General features: G+C 34.3%; 1 protein-coding gene across 1 annotated transcript; it reads right to left on the bottom strand.

The window, feature by feature from the left end:
• Window positions 1-4201: 4201 nt before the first annotated feature.
• Window positions 4202-16292, bottom strand: LOC148299937 (protein amalgam-like). Its single transcript, XM_088275468.1, has 11 exons — window positions 16121-16292; window positions 15408-15548; window positions 13121-13205; window positions 12595-12841; window positions 11484-11634; window positions 10586-10676; window positions 8466-8607; window positions 7691-7864; window positions 6983-7175; window positions 6063-6104; window positions 4202-5376 (listed from the first exon to the last, which is right to left on the bottom strand). Exons 1-11 carry the CDS (start codon window positions 16290-16292, stop codon window positions 5261-5263), a joined length of 1554 nt encoding a protein of 517 aa, XP_088131594.1. The 3' UTR covers window positions 4202-5260.
• Between the last annotated feature and the right edge of the window lie 1208 nt (window positions 16293-17500).

The following is a 17500-nucleotide window of genomic DNA, read 5'->3' as shown; positions in this document are numbered from 1 at the left end:
CTAACCTTAAATTACAGAATTCTCAACTCTAGACTATGTACTTCAGGACAGTACTGCAATTATAGTCACCATTGAGTTCAGCATTTAGCTACTCTAATTTATTGAACAATTATTCATAATTCTTTTTATATACCTGTGGATAATGATTTAGATATATAAATATTTATTATATATTAAAAAATATTGAGTTACGGAACACTTTGCATATATTTCATATATGGCTCACTCCTTCCACCAACGTAATATATCAAAAAACTTGATTTTTCAGGAGATCGTAATTAAAAATATCAAAAATAAATATCAAGTCACTTTTTGAACTTTTTACTGTGCAACAGATCTTTTTAAGGTTTTTTTTCTCCATTTGAAAAATATTTAGTATATTTAAAAAAATAATTAAACAATACCTTTTCTTCAAAATTCAAAAACAACACTTACTGCCCTGTAGCGGGTAAATATTAAGTTAAAAATATGCCGCTTTTGCTGGGATATAGTACATTTTCTGGGCATTCTGAAAACATGCACAACTGGAAATTGACTTTTGATATATGACGTTGTTGAAAGGAGTGAGCAATATGACGACTGTTAACAACAATAAAAGCAAAAGATTAATAAAAGCAGGTTCTAAAGAAAGAGGTTTTTGTATTATGAATATTAATTTGTTTGCGAAACACTGCTTTATACCACTGATTTTGCTGTGCTGAAAGTTTTAGCTAAAATAAATAGCTATTCAAAAATTAATCTAATATTCAAAAGAAAATATTGCTAAATGATTCAGAGAACTCAATTTTTAAAGTTTATAAACCCTTATCGCACCCCAATGGTGCATAGGGCACTGCTTCATATAAACGCAGTGTTATTTTGATCGATTACACATGAAGGAAAGGTAATCAGCCCTTCACTCCAGGTACCAGTCCAGTGTAATATTGAATAAATATTAGAGTGAAAAAATCACTTATATTTATTAAACCCCCCTGGGAATCGAACCCGGGACCTCCAGAACGGTAGCCGAGCATGCTGACCATTACACTACGGAGGCGGACAATAAAGTTTAATTGCCAAATTTCCTTGTATGCAGTTAGGATATTTCTGCAATCAGGTTATAAAATTATTTATTAGTATTTTGAAACTGTGTTTCAACTCTCAGTTTTCGTTCAAATGAATAAGTAATGTAAAGATAGCCTATATACTCACTTTGGTGTACAACTAATTTTAGGTTAATAAAATAACTCATGGAATTAAAAATTAAATATAAAAATAGAACAACACAAAATTTTCGCAGTAAAAACTAATCCTTAAATTCAATTGGTAGTTTAATGATAATATTTTTTTAAAACACTTCTACGGTTGCAGTTTATCTCGATAATACGTTGGGTGAGTTCAGTTGCTGCTTCGATTCTCTGTGAATGGTTGGCCGTAATAGGTCATGCAGTGAAAAGTGTGATTCTGAGTCTTTAAAATAACTCGGGAAAGTGCCTATGACAAGATGCTAGTTCGATTATCCACCCTGTTTATTTTGTCACTCTGATCATGTATCAAATGAGTGCCACTTTCGTAAAATAAATGCCATGCATTGATTGAATCCAGTCTATAAGTACAAGAAATCGTCAGAAAATCACTGAAGTACAAGAAATTGTCACAAACACGTAAGAAAAGACAATATTTATTCTTGTATACTCTAAGAATATGAGTTTATTTTGGACTCCGGCTATATATATATCACGTAAGTGCCAATTTATTCTTTCATTCATTCATTCGAACCCTTATCCGCACCCCAATGGTGCATAGGGCACTGCATCATATAAACGCAGTGTTATCTTGATCATTAACACACGAAAGAAAGGTAATCAGCCCTCCGCTTCAGGTACCAGTCCAGGGTAATATTGAATAAAATTAGAGTTAGCCAATTTATAATTAAAATAATTTCCGTACATTGAAATCAGTCAATAAGTACATAAGTACAAGAAGCCGTCACAAAATGTACCAAGGTCTGAAGTTATCCTAAGTTCAGAGTACCAAGATCTGATAAATTGTACTTGGAGTATAAGTACATTTAAAATATTCGAAGTATGGTACGAAAATCAGTGAATGAATGATGAAATAATGTACTTAGAAACTGAGGAAGATTATGATGAATGATGGTTATCATATACTATGATGGTACGGCATTCCATCCTCTCTGCCTGCATGAAATAAAATCACTGCGTAGAAGTGTTTTTACAAGTTTCAAATAAAAACTATTTTAAAATTAGTATGATACAATTAAAATTAAAAAATAAATAAACGATACAGACTGGTGGAGAATCTAAATCAAAATAGCTGATATTTCTAAAAATAAGCCTAAAAATTAAAGGAATTTTTTTTCTATTTCATTATGTAAATCGGAGAGTGGTATCAAATTTGCCATTTCAGTTATGTTATTTTTTCAAATTATACAAAAACAATGTCAGTATTTTTAATATATAATATATTAATTACAACGATTTTTGAAAACAACCAAATTCATATGATTTTTTTTCATATTTAGTTTAATTGGATGTATATTTTAATGTAGATAAAAGTAAAATATTTATGTAACGAAGAGAAAGAAAAAGCACTGCTAAAAATCATTATTTTAGGAGTCAAACCCGGATGCTCTGTGGTCTGGTCAGACATTTTGACCACTGAGCTATGCAGGCACTTCAGGATCAAATCATGGCTAACGTTATTTTAAGCAGTTATTTTTTAACAGTTACGTTATTTTGTATCAGTTCTTCTTTAGAACAGTTATTTTTATGTGATTATTTTAGTGACCACTTTTTAATTTTTTTTTTATCGTGCAAAATAAAACTTTGTTCGATTGACCCGCACTTAAAATGAATACAAAACATTAATCATTTTTAATTACAACTATTATATTTTGCATCTTAAACGTATAATCAGATCTTATAGGTTAAAATAGAAACTTATAAAGCAATTTACAAACATTGTTCATCAATTTGAGGATTGAAAGACCAAAACTGACAACTGTTTGAAAACCAGGATCCAAAGATTAGTGTCAAAATATGAAAAAATCTAATACTCTACAAAATTTTAGAAGATGTAATAAATTCGGTGACTATGAATATAGAAAAAAAATTAAGGCATGTTTTTATGTTATAAAAACAGCATATTTTTATCTCTCGCTTTTAAGAGTACAGGTGTGCAGCCTAGAGTGCCGTAGCATCTACTTGTTACTCTCTTTTCCCTTACATTTGGTATCAAATATCTGTCCTCTAATTAAAGGAATTGCTTTCTCATATATCGATAAAGAACTCCTTCATTTATATTATGTCCCATCCAATCTTTGATCCAAAAATCAAGGGCATAGGGTCTTTAAATAATCAACGATCGATTTAATACTGCAATACAGTGCCCAGTGCATCACTTAAGTGTGGATAAGACCCAGGAGAACATGATTCTTATGATTTTGCCAATGCATAATGTGTTTAAACGATGAATTATCCCTTTGTTGAAGACATTTTTTGATGTAATACAGAGTCCAACATCAATTTGACAAAATGAAAAGATACATGGCATAATATCCCAATTTTATAGTATTGACAGGTGAATGACAGCGAAAATATGCATTTCAATTGATCATTAATTGTACAAAAACAAGGTGATCACCTTTTCGCAGTCCAGAAGTTTAAGTATACATCTAATTACGTATTCATTAAACTTTTTTATTTAAGTTTTTCTTGGTATGTATATACTGTTTGAAAATCGTGTTTTAAAATGATGCGGAATGCATTGAAACACGTGTCACAATAGATTTTAAGAAATGGTGATATTTCCAAGTAAAACTTTAATTGAAAATGGATAGATATTAATCAATTAAAGTTCTGTACTGACATTTCTTGGTGGAACTGTATTTTATAAAATAAAACAACAACTATACAGTTTTTTTTCTACTTTTATTTTATTTGAACAGTGACCGGGTTTTATCATTACCGACATAATCAGATTGGTTGATAACTTGGTCACTGATCAAATAAAACAAAAGAGGAAAATGCTGTATATTTGTTGTTTTGTTATACATATTCATTTGACAGTTGAAAATTACTTTCTATTTATTTTGATTCCCTGATTAAACACGGTAGCAAAATGCACTAACCGCTAAGCTACAGATGCGATAGATTCTTAAATTTTTCAGAGTATTAGAACAATATTATCATTTCCGTAATTTGTTTTTTTTTTATATATAAGGTCACTTTTGTCTATTAATTTAAGGCGTGGGTTATTTTATAAAACTATTATTTAAACTGCATTCAATCTCGATAACTTTGAACTTCGGGCGACATTACACTATGCTCGTATATTGCAGGATATATGAGATGTCTCAACAGATACAAAGTATATTTTTATACGAAAGGAATAAGGGAAAAATATTATGTATAAAATATGTATTTCATGAAGAAATTTTCAAACAATATATCGTGGGTATGCAATTTTGACTTAATTATGCATATTATTAAGTTTTCAATGTTCTATAAACTGGCAAAATACACTAAATAGTTTGAAATGTCATATATATGTGGTTTTACAAGTAAATTAAACTTTGAGCTTAATAGCGGGTATTTTATTCAGGCTAAAAGTTTTAAATAACAGGGATTATGAAAACAGGAATTTTAGAGTATACATTTTTTGCCAGTATACCCACGATATGTTTCTAACAATACGTCTATATATGTTACTAGGTATTGTGAGTACTGCACAGAAAATGTCATCACAAAATATAAATATTTTCGATATGACGATTTATACACAAATGTATAATTTTTGAAAAATATTTAAAAAATATGTCGGGTTATGGTCCGGTGGTTAGTGTCGCAGACTCTTGAGTCAGAGTTTCTTGGCTCGAACCCACTCTACCACAATTTGATACCTATTTCTAATAATGAGCCGCTTAGGCTCACAGAAATAGTATGAAATTGAAATATTTCTGTAAATAATGAAAAACACAAATATTTCTCTTTTTTTTTAAAAACAACTGAAAATAAAATGTGTATGTTTCTATTATCCCCAATATACATTAGTATCTGATTGTGACTCATAATAAATGTGAAAAACTGTTCAAAGTTACCCAGATTGAGTGTGTTCAATGAGGTATGTATATAAACGAAAATTGCATTATTATATGAACACTGAGATGATTAATATTAATATGAAAAATACATATATATACTATTAAGATTTGTTGCTTGCTTAGTAAAGTTCCAAGAAATGTATGGATATTTGCAATTTACATAATCCTGACTAGCGTGTAGGTGATCATGGACAACAGAAGAGTTGCAGCAGTCGACATAGAAGACAATTTGTTGTTTATGGCGCCTGACCGTACGGATTCCGAAGCTGGACCTATAAAAAAGAATTTAAAAAAACATTAATTTAAAAGAACTACCGACATTGATAGTTGTTTCCAACATTTTGAGTGTGTTCAAATACTTGTTCACAAAATCTGGATTATCTCCAATTACAGGAGTTATTTTCATATTATTTTTTGACATCTCATCAAAGATGAAGAAGAATATGGAAGTCTGGGCATTTACGGGGCTTACGACCGTCATAGGCTGGTTTAAGTGATCACTTTACACACGTGTAACATTCACCAATTCTACCCATTATTGACCGTTCTGGAGGTCCCGGGTTCGATTCCCAGGGGGGGTCAAATAAATATAAGTGATTTTTTCACTGTAATATTTATTCAATATTACCCTGGACTGGTACCTGAAGCGGAGGGCTGATCACCTTTCCTTCGTGTGTAAACGATCAAGATAACACTGTGTTCATATGAAGCAGTGCCCTATGCACCATTGGGGTGCGGATAAGGGTTTTATTATTATTATTAAATTTTTACAGGGCCTCAAGCGTTCTTTACTTTGAAAATGTTGAAGCATTAAGAGACATCTCATGGGATAATTTCGGCATACTAGGACATGACGATTTTCAGTAATCGGAATGGGTGGAACCACTGTATAAATACCTACCTACAGTTAAAAGGTTGAATAAAATAAAATGAAACAAAAATAAAATAAAAACGTTACCTTCTTGCAATCTTTCATTGAGGACTTCGTTCGTCTCGTAGTCTGAGAAAACAAAAGTAAACAAAACAAAAAATAAGTAAACAAATAATAAAAAAATAAAAAATAATGTCATAATAAAATTAAATGAAAGAACTGAATGGTTTAAATAATGGAGTTAAAATGATCAATTTGACTGTCAGCTGCCTTTTGTATGCTGACAATGTTGCGGTTCTTGCCGATAGTAGAGAAGACTTGCAGGAGCTGGTGTTAATGGTGTATAGTAAGTGTGCAAGGAATGTGATTTGCTGATGAATGTGGAGCTGATGCAAATTCATTATTCATATGCATTAGTTTTTGAACGAGATTAATATAGATCTGGGTGTGAAATATTAGTAAATGGGAAAATTTTGCAACAGGTAAATTATTTATTATATTAGGGAAGTGTGTTTTCTACGGATGGAAACTCAATGTTTCAATTACTGATAAAGAAAGGAGAGTGAATGCTGGGAACAGAGTGAATGGTACACTGAAATAACAAGTCCTTCTATTTTGGGCAACGTCACCTAGGTCAGGCCTTCGAATCATGTTATTTTTCTGTAGCATTCAAGAGTTCTTTGGTCTTCCTCTAGATGTTATTCGAGGAAGATCCATAGCGATTGCCTGGTTCACAATATGAGCAGGTTCTCTGCGTCCTATGTGCCCATACCATCTCAATTTAGCTTCTTCTCCGTCTTATTCCTCATTACTGAGGGTTGTGACCCTTGTGGAAGCAATGACTCTTCTCCAGTTATCCCTTGACTGCGCTGCACGTAGCGCTCCAACCACCGAGGTGCCTGCTGCTGCCTTAACTTGATCGGTCCATTGTGTGTGGGATCTTCTACTCACTCTCACTCTACCTTTAGCTACTTTAACTAAAATAATAATTTAAATTTGGTTATTACCGCCATCGAATGTGTGCTGGTCTGACAGTTCGCTCCAGCCGTGAGTGTTCTTGGCACGCAGTCTAGCCGCATACTTCCCGGGCCTCAAACCGTGCAGAGCGTGCTTCAGGGTGTAGATGTTGCCACTGGGCTGCGTGATGTCAGGCTTGACAACGATCCATTCCTCTTCGCTGGCAACTCTCTCCGGTTTAGCCTAGAAAATCCAAAAGCACAATGTGACTATTTAGACAACTGTTGGCTGACATTGCTTAAGATAGAAAATTTTTTGATGTAAGTATGACCGTGTTTGAATTCTCCAGTCAAAAAAGTGTATTTTTCTGATATAGAGTCCCCAAAACGTTGATCAACCCACTATTTGGCTTAACAGTATCATCCCCCATCAAAAAATAATGTTTAATAAAGAAATGAAATTATTTTTTACATCGTTTTGAAAATTATAAATCCTGGGGTCACTAAAACCTATTTATTGTAACTGCAGACATTTGGTAGAATTCCATTTTGAATTGTTGGGTAATATATCCAAAATTAAAGACAGTTATTGGATTCAATTCTACTTTTATTTACACATATATGATTATATGTGGCACGTTTCGTCTTTTTAAGACATTATCAATCACTTCACAAGTTGAGAAACCTATAATATTAATAAATCATCCGTAGGGTGATTAATCCAGTGTCGGATTAGAAAAAAGTGTTATTTTGGCTCACCTCGTCCACCTTGTAGTAACGCAGCTCCGCATCGGTGATAGGCTGCACAGATTCCACGGCCCACTGCAGCACAGGGGTGGAGTCCGCCTCCTGGGTTCCGGGAATCCACAGGGCCCTGCCCGGGTGACGCACCAAGTTGACGTGACCTTCTCCCTGCCCGTACTCATTGTTGGCCTGAAATCACACAAGCCAGATGAATAATAGCTGAAACCGTCAAGCTAGAAACTTAACCTTTCTAGGAGTCCAGGAGTCAATAATTGAAGTCCGACTTTTTCTGGAGAGTGTTAATAAAATGTGAATATAATGCCTGTGTCGGATTGTGGTCCCGTGGTTAGTATCGCGGACTCTTAGGTCAGAGTTTCTTGGTTTGAACCTACTCTACCACAATTTGATACCTATTTCTAATAATGAGCCACTTAGGCTCACAGAAATAGTATGAAATTGAAATATTTGTGTAAATAATAGAAACACAAAATTTTCTCTTTTTTAAAAAAAATTAATTATAACCTCAATCTAAAACTTCTGCAAAGAGTGGTTAGGCGCTATGTTTGGTCAGTACTTTTCAATGGAGTTGAATCGTGGACCCTTAATATCAGCACTTTGAACCAGATAGAGTAATTGGAAATGTAATTGCATCGTAGAATGCTATGCATTCTATGGACCAATATGGTCAGCAACGTGAATGAGCTCACGTACTTCCAGGCTCCAAAGACAGAAGGAGAGCAAATTTGTAGTATGTATTAGTTGCTAATAAATATGATAAACCATTTCTTACCTTGCATTCATATCTGCCAAAGTCGTTTGGTGTTACTTTTAAGATTCTCAAAGTAGAGTGGTCTCCGTTCTTGTCTAACACGATGTGATGGTGATGAGAGTCCTTCAGGACTTCTCCGTTCCTTTCCCAAACTACAGTGGCCCTGTTGGTTAAAATGAAGATATGTATTCTGGCTTAAAAAATCTATATCTAAACCAATTATACATCCGATAAGTATAGTTAGTCTGAAATCACATTATGACTCTTCCCACAAACTGCTCACCAGATTTAAAAGTGTCGCGACTTGATATCATACATGATAAAAATAGCGAAGGACATTGGTACCATAAACCAAGCTAGGACACAAAATGCATAACCCTCTTCTAGTGGAACGGAAGGCCTGTTGACGACAGTCAGCAGTCCGGCTTCTCCCGAAGAGTGCAACGTGGTTTCCTCCCAGCAATGAGCAAATGCTTACTAGTTCCTGATTGGCCTACACTAGATTATCCCTCCTGTTCCCAACACATATAAAAATAAAACACCTTTTTTAAGCTAGAAGAAACAAAAATCCACAAATTGATCTATAAACCTTGTACATAATAAGCAAGATAAATAATAAATGCAACTCCCATCTAAAAAAAATGCTGTAGCTATCTGTTTTTTTGATTGTTTATGTTTTAAATTTAATAAATGAATGCTTATACCACGAAATATGTAAACAAAACAAAGGATTATGAATAAATATTGTTGTTTTACATAATAATTTACATTGTAACTAACATGCTTCATTTGACCAGACTGATTTAATGTATAGGTCATGTGAGTCTATAAACAACATCAATTAAATTATATTGGGCTGTCCGTCGCGTTCATAGTCTAAAATATCAAAAGCCAGTTTTTGTCTATTGATTGGCCCAGATTAGATTATCGCTTCTGTTCCCAGCACAGATTAAAATAAAACATCTTTTTAGTTGGAAGAAACGAAAATCCACTAATTGATCTATAAACCTCATCCGTAATAAGCAAGGTAAATAATAAATGTAACTGCCTCGGAAAAAAAAACTCAATATGAAACATGTATCATTCATCCCTTTTCTATAAAAGAAGATGAAAATCTGGGGATCCCGGTGCTTATAACCTGGCATTTGGCTGGCCTAAGCGATCACTTTATACACTTATTGAACATCCATATTGCATTTATTCTTAAAATCGGTATTTATGCAATGGTCTTAGATCCTTCCGCATACCGAGAAGGCTTTCGATACATTTGTGAAGTGCAACTGATTGTTGCGCCATCATTTGAGGAATTGGTGAAGTATTTTACTAAGCTTATTCCTAGGATGCTCAGACTTTCATCTTCTTTCATAGAAACGTATTTCATATCAACTTGAGACACCTTTACTCTAATTTTCAGACAAGATTTTCAACGGTACTTTGAATCAAGAGTACTTACTGCCTTGAATATATTTTTTTAAATTCCAACTTTACTATAAAATACAATATAACATCCAATTTGATTTGTTAAACGTCCAATTTGGTTTGTAAAATGTTCAATTTGAAGTGTAAAACCATTAATATTTTTTTTTAAATTTATTATAGTTTTACTTAGTAAATTCCACTATTTCTTAAAATCTACTGTGACACTTGTTTCCATGCATTCTGCATCATTTTCAAACACCGTATGTGAAGCTAATTCTCAATTTTAGAGTTGGGTCCTTGGGATGTTGAAGGTTGAAGAGGGGGTAGAAGCTGTTTCTTTTTTTATTTATTTATTTAATTTTTATTATCATCTTTTATTTTTATTTCTTATCTAACTAACTAGCCATCACGCCGCTTGGCCGCAGGGGTAGGCAGAGAGAAACGAACGCCACACCACTCTGTCTTTGCAAACATTCTTCGCCCCTCCTACATTCATGCATCTCCTCATACATACCCGACGATTATTACGACTCCTGACCCGGCCGCTTTCAAGTATTTGACATACCTGATTGTGCCAAGTTTATAAAAAAAAATTATTTCATTTCAGTGGGAACATAGACAATAGGGGGTATTTATTTAGTAAAACTATGATTAAAAATGGATAGATTGTACCATAAAGTGACTGCCGAATCAATTAATGAAATTATTAATATTTTTCTTACCTTGGTTCGCTCTTAATGGTGCAAAGCATCTGGGCTTCGTATCCTTCGTCAGTGTTGACTACCGACTTTCTGACATGGACTTCGGGTGCGTCTGTAATAATTCACAGGACACAATAAACCACTGATCTCTGGCTCCACTCTAGGTTCACTGACAACAGCTAAATTTTTATTATATTTCTTCAGTTTTTTATTTTAATACAAACTTTTATTTATACTTAATTTACATCTTACAGTGCACAAATATTTCTCTATAAATTCTCTCTTCATTCTTCATATATTCAGGCATTTTATCAAACATTTTAAAGCGAGTGTTTTTGCCATAGATTACCTAGAACTTTAACTCATGAATTACATGAAATTATGGTAACTTAATGCTTAAGCATAAAGAGTAAATCCACTCATAGGCTATAAAACTTAAAAAGTTGAAGCCTGAGTAGGGTTATGTTAAGCGGTATGGCACAAGCCATAGCTAGATTTCAGAGTCACTTGGACGTTAGGTAATTTAAAAAAAAAAACATTTTCTTATACATAATACAACTTTTGCGACTCTGTTTTTTTAAATGGCAATCTTTTAATCGTTATTTCTAGGAACAATTTTATGATTTTTTATTTATTTAAAATTACTTTATTCTTTAAATATTTAGGCATTTTATCGTTAATTATTTTTTTATAACAATAAGCATAATACATATTTCTCTCTTTTTTAAAGGTTGAGTTTCTTCTCATTTTTTCTACATTCTTGTATCTGTTTTTTAAGCACTATTCTCATAGAATCTCAGTCAAGATTCATGGTCTGTAAAAAAAATATTCCCTAAATAGCGAATACGTTTCCGACACTTTCTCTTCGTAATAATTGGTAATTATCTGAAAGTTAAAAGGATAATTTGGCATAACTTACGAAGGACTTTGATGTCGACAGCCCCGTGAGCTGGCATGCCGATTCCATTGGAAGCCAAGCACTGGTACATGCCGGAATCCTGTCTTCTCACGTTCTTGATGAAGATGTACTGATTGCCGAATTCAACATCGTCCTTAGTGAGGCGTTGGCCCTGAAAAAACATACATTACATTATTGGTAATTCTATTAATTGTTTCGGCATTCGCTTTGTGGTAGGACATGAAGAAAATGTAAAAGAAAAACACTTGTTTTTTACCTCTTACTGAGTTTCATTTCATTGCACACTTCTTATTTCTAAAACTAATGTTTTCAACAACAGGTGATTAAAAAAGAAACGAATAAAAAAAAATTGATTTGGCAGTCACTTTGTGGCAAAATCTATCCATTTTTAATTTAAATTTGACTTGGTAGGTGTAGTACACATGTTGAGATGTCAAAAAATAATATGGAAAATAACTCCTATAAATGGAGATAATCCAGATTTATGACACACTCAAAATGTTGTAAAAGTTATTTATTCATTTTTAATTTAAGTTTTACTAAGTATATTCCGAGTTAAATTTATTTTTATAGGTTTATATTTAGACCTGAAAATGGAAACATAGCTTCCGAAACTAGTCGTTATAATGAAATAAATATAACTCTAGTCGTAAAAAACTATTTTTTTAAAAAGAGTTAGAGTTATGGAAAAACTATTCTTTTACAATTGGTAATTCCGTTGTGGCTATAGTATAATATCATGCCACTTATTGAACTTTTTACTGTGCAACAGATCTTTTCAAGTAAAACCTGAAGGTTTTTTCTCCATTTATAAAATATTTAGGATATTCAAAAAAATAATAAAACAATACCTTTTCTTCAAAATGCAAAAACAATACTTTCTGTCCTGTACCGGGTAATATTAAGTTAAAAATATACCTCCTCTGCTGGGATATAGTACATTTTTTGAGCATTCCGAAAACACGCACAACTTAAAATTGACGATTTTTTATTTATGACGTTCTTGAAAGGAGTGAACGATATGTGGAGTGTCAGAAACCAAAGAGAAAGGACAAGGAACATCTAAGTTCTCCAGTAGTGGAAAACAGAAAAGAAAAAGAGATATTCTCACCTTCCTGCTCCAGGCGATGCTGGGCTGCGGGTCCCCGGAGACCCTGCACTCCACCCTGAGCGGCTTGCCCTCGGGCACCAGCCTCGCCCGGTCTTCGGGCAGCATGCGGAGCAGCCGGGGCGCGGCGGAGCGCCCCACCACGTGGCTGAGCACCACGGGGGCGCCCTGGTTGCCAATCACGCTGCAGGTGTACGTGCCAAAGTCCTCGGCGCGCAGGCCGGTTATGCTGATCGTGTAGTTGGAGTATCTGCAAGGCGGGAAACAATATTAGCGCTAACGATAGCAACCCCGAACTATGCCGGATGGTAGCACTAACACACAGGAAGGCGTATGGCAACACTAACGCCCAAAATGGAGCCATGCCACCCACACGCTCTCTCTTAAACTCATATCCAATTTACAAGTCACATCATAGAACTAAAATCATATACCTAAGTGACTTCATTTCTAACTTAGAATCATTGAATTGTATGTAAAACTGTTAATATGGGCGTATATAACCTAAATAAATAAATAAAATGCTTACCTGAAGATTCGGTTGTCTTGTGTGATTCTCAGCTCGCTTTGGAACAGAGTTTGATCTCCTTTTTTCCAGATGATGACAGCATTAACTGTTGACAAAAATAACATAAGAATGAACTACCTATATTTAGTAAATGTATAAATGTATGACAGAATTAAAAACGAAGATATAAGAAAGCAATGTAAGGCTGAATAAGGAATAATTGAAAAGATTAGGAATAGTTCTTTACGGTGGTATGGACATGTGGAGCGAATGGATAACGAGAGAATGACTAAGAAAATATATGTGGCAAAAGTAAGAGGGAAAACAGAACGAGGACGACCGAAAAAGACTTGACACGATCAGATCAATCAGAACCTAAAATCTGGCGGTGTCTAAAGTCTGCGTAATCAGAGGGTATGTATGACTAGATGTATGGATGTGAAAGAGGCGAGGAGTGTTTGTCAGAACAGAAGAGTGTAGCGTTCCATCCTCTCTGCTTACCCCTGCCGGGAAACGGCGTGATGGTAGCAGTAGTATACACTGAAAAGATCCTATAGTGGTACAGTTTACACAAAGCCCCTGAAAGATAATACACTTTTCATTGTGTCGGATGCCATAAGTCTGTTTCCGAGTAAACATTACATTAATTGACCTCCAAACTACCCGAATATAATTCTATAAGTCTCAGTGAGGTAAGAAACGTGTTACATCATAACTCAAAGAGATGCACTATAACATACATTCATTGCAACGTAAAATCGGAAACCCCGTATCGAATTCTTGAATACAAGCCAAAAGATAGCAGGGACCTGCACAGAATAAACTGACTAAAAATTAGATACGTCTAAAAAGCGTACTGTTTACATTTCACAAATACAAGAATCAAATCTTTTCCCCGGCGTTTCTTTGATCGTTTATCCACACATCAACCGCCTCTCTCGAGAGTGAAAAAAAATGTTTTCGCAACGTCGAAACACCAAAGGCGCGTTTGTTTGTTATGCGAATGAATCAAAATCTAGCAACGAAAAAACATACTATCTACCCCGTTTATTTATTCACTCCGCCATTTTTCTCCGCCCTTTCATCTGGCAACCCTGACCGCCGAAGTGACAGCTAAAACGGCGGGAAACTTGGCAGCAGACGCGCGTGTTAAAATTAACAATGACCCAACTGTTTTGAGCGGAATCCGTGATCTATCGCAGCATTTCGGGCGTGAGAATTAACGAGCATAGCCAATAAATATTTTAAATCGAATTTACGCCGATTGGCAAGAGACAGAGAGCTGGCTTTTGATATTTCAGACTTTGAACGCGACGGACAGCCCAATATAATTTAATTAATGTTGTTTACAGACTGACACGATTTATACATTAAATCAGTCTGGTCAAATGAAACATGTTAGTTACAATGTAAATTATTGTGTAAAACAACAATATTTATACATAAGCCTTTGTTTTGTTTACATATTTCGTGATTTAAGCATTTATTTATACATATATATTTAAAATATAAACAAACAAACAAAAACAGATGGCTACAGCATTTTTTTATGGTAGTCGCATTTATTATTTGTCTTGCTTATTATGTACAAGGCTAACTGATCAATTAATGGATTTTCGTTTCTTCTAGCTAAAAAAAACGTTATATTTCAATATGCATTGGGAACAGAAGGGATAATCTAGCGTGAGCCAATCAGGAACATGTCAGCATTTGCTCATTGCTGGGAGGAAACCACGTTGCACTCCTCAGGAGAAGCCGGACTGCTGACTGTCATCAGCAGACCTTCCGTTCCACTAGAAGAGGGTTCGGCATTTTGCGTCCTAGCTTGATTTATGGTTGCAATATCCTTCAGTACTTTTATCATGTCGCTCACTCTTTTCAACAACGGTATGTAAAAAAAAAGATTTTTCAGGAGATCGTTTTTAAAGTTTAAAAAAATAATAAAATGTATCAAAAATAAATATCAAGACACTTTTTGAATTTTTTACTATGCAACAGATCTTTTTAGATAAAACCTGAATGTTTTTTCTCCATGTGAAAAATATTTAGTACCTATATTTAAAAAAATAATTCAACAATACCTTTTCTTCAAAATGCAAAAACCACACTTTATTCCCTGTAGCGAGTAAATATTAAGTTTAAAATATGCCGCTTTTGCTGGGATATAGTACATTTTCTGGGCATTCCGAAAACATGCACAACTGAAAATTGACGATTTTTGATATTTGACGTTGTTGAAAGGAGTGAACGATATGTGACACTATGGATGAAGCTTACTATAATAATTTAAAATAAAATGGACACTTACTGCTATTGGTGACGTCACAGGGCAGCCATACACTTCCTCCTTCAGGTACTGTAAAGTTGGTAGACTTGGAGTTGACCACCGACGGACTAGACTCGTATTCGTCTTCTTCTAAGTCATCGTCCTCGTCGTCTGCCTCTCCATCTGAAAAACAAATGCAAAATCAGAGACTTTTCAAATTCCTGACCGAATTCGTCCCGACCCTTAACCGGATTCATTCGACTCCTAACTGGATACATCTGTATTTACCGGATACATCTGACTTAAACCGGATTTAACTTGACCATTTACCGGACTCATATTGACTCTTAATCGGATTCATATTGCCTATCAACCGGATTCATCAACCTCTTGACCGGATTCATCAACCTCTTGACCGGATTCGTCAACCTCTTAACCGGTTTCAAATTGACTCTTAACCGGATTCATATTGACAGTATTTTTGTGTGTTACTTAATATAAACGCACTTTTCTTATTGTTTTCATATTCAATTGTAAAAGGCCCATGTGTCAGGTTGCGGTCCCGTGGTTAGTGTCGCGGACTCTCAATTCAGAGTTTCTCGGTTCGAACCCACTCTACCACAATTTGATACCTATTTCTAATAATGAGCCGCTTAGGCTCACAGAAATAGTATGAAATTGAAATATTTGTGTATATAATAAAATCACAAATATTTATCTATTTTTTTTTAAATATGTAAATAAATATTTCTCACCTTCGTTATCTCCATCGTTAAGGAAGTCATCTCCTTCATACCCTTCATCATTGAAGGCTTGATAGTCTGCATCCTTGTTGCTGTCTTTGTCCTGACTTGCGGCTGCGCTGGCTTCTCTTCTTACCAAGTGATGCGATCTGGCATCGACTGAAATGAGAGAAAAAAACAACATTGATACATCTATATTACAATACGGTATTATCACTCGGGAGGAATATCTAATTTAACATACTCAACCTATAAAGGATTGTGTAAGACTCGAGAAGTGTTTATAACAGCCGATATAATAAATATTTTCATTCATCATTTTCTTTTGCAAAATTCGCCTTCGTAAAAACGTCGTTTTCGTATGTTGGTAACGAATGACGTCACAGAAACGAATCCACACTACTACTATTACAGCTCTATAAAGTAGATACATAAAGGGATACGCCCCATAACACACCCGATGACGTAAAATTTGATGACGTATAGCGGTGTCCGTTATTCGTTTTATTAAAATATCCAAAGTTTAAACCTTCATATCTCCCTTACTACCTTAGAATTTAGGTTTTTTTGGATTTCTAAATTTTCCAAATAATTCATAATTTGGCCTTTATAACTAAACTGTCATGGTTGTTTTATTTTTTTTTAAGCCGGACTGCCGGACGTTATTCCGTGTAGTGCACAAGCGCTGAAAAGGTCCGCATGTGGCTTCGGAGCCTTACTTTGCCGACCCATGTTATATGCAGCATGTCTTCGTTCAGTACATCTTGTATGGTATCGTCTTGCAATGAAAGTGCACTGAGCGAGCATCTTCGAAACCGGTTTTGCCGACACTCCATTTCTCGATGAGAACAAAGCCCATATAAAGGAGAATGCATGAATGAAGCTATCTGTATGGGCATGTCTGCGATAGGGTCACGGTCAAGATTACAAAACTATGGGCGTATAGTAGCCGTATATAATATCATTCTGGTAACGGTAGCAGTCTGAAATAGTCGCTATTACTAAAAAAAATATTTATTTAATATAGTTACATTTTTAAGTACAATATAATACATTTTCTAAACATTTATACATATGGCAAACTTTTAATTTTAGATTCGCTGTGCCTATCCAAAAAAGAGACTGAGCTCTTGTGCTTGGAGACGGACTTACACTCATAGTTTAATGTTTTTTTATAATCAATGATATAATAGTCTTTTTTATATATATTTTTTCAAGATTTATATGTAATGGGCTTTAATTTTTTTCTTAAGAATTTTTATATAATTTTTTTTTTAATTTCTTTAGGGAGTTTATTGAAATATTTAATTCCCAAATATTTGAAGTTTTGTTGAAATTGCTTAGTATTGCATTTTGGCATGGCTAAAACACTCTCATAACGATGATTTTTCT

The sequence above is a fragment of the Brachycentrus maculatus genome, unplaced genomic scaffold (assembly GCF_059751285.1).
Source record: "Brachycentrus maculatus isolate JH-2025_06_01 unplaced genomic scaffold, ASM5975128v1 h1tg000878l, whole genome shotgun sequence".
NCBI classification, from domain to species: Eukaryota; Metazoa; Arthropoda; class Insecta; order Trichoptera; family Brachycentridae; genus Brachycentrus; species Brachycentrus maculatus.
Note: the sequence above shows the minus strand (reverse complement) of the source record. Positions and strands in the feature narration are given on the sequence as shown.

Bases quoted from the DNA above. Each gene is read 5' to 3' on its own strand.
- LOC148299937 (XM_088275468.1), bottom strand. From the start codon at position 16,292: ATGTTGTTTTTTTCTCTCATTTCAGTCGATGCCAGATCGCATCACTTG. The intron at 13,206-15,407 runs GTAAGTGTCCAT...TTTTGTCAACAG, and splicing joins CTGTGACGTCACCAATAGCA to TTAATGCTGTCATCATCTGG. The intron at 11,635-12,594 runs GTGAGAATATCT...ATGTTTTTTCAG, and splicing joins GCATCGCCTGGAGCAGGAAG to GGCCAACGCCTCACTAAGGA.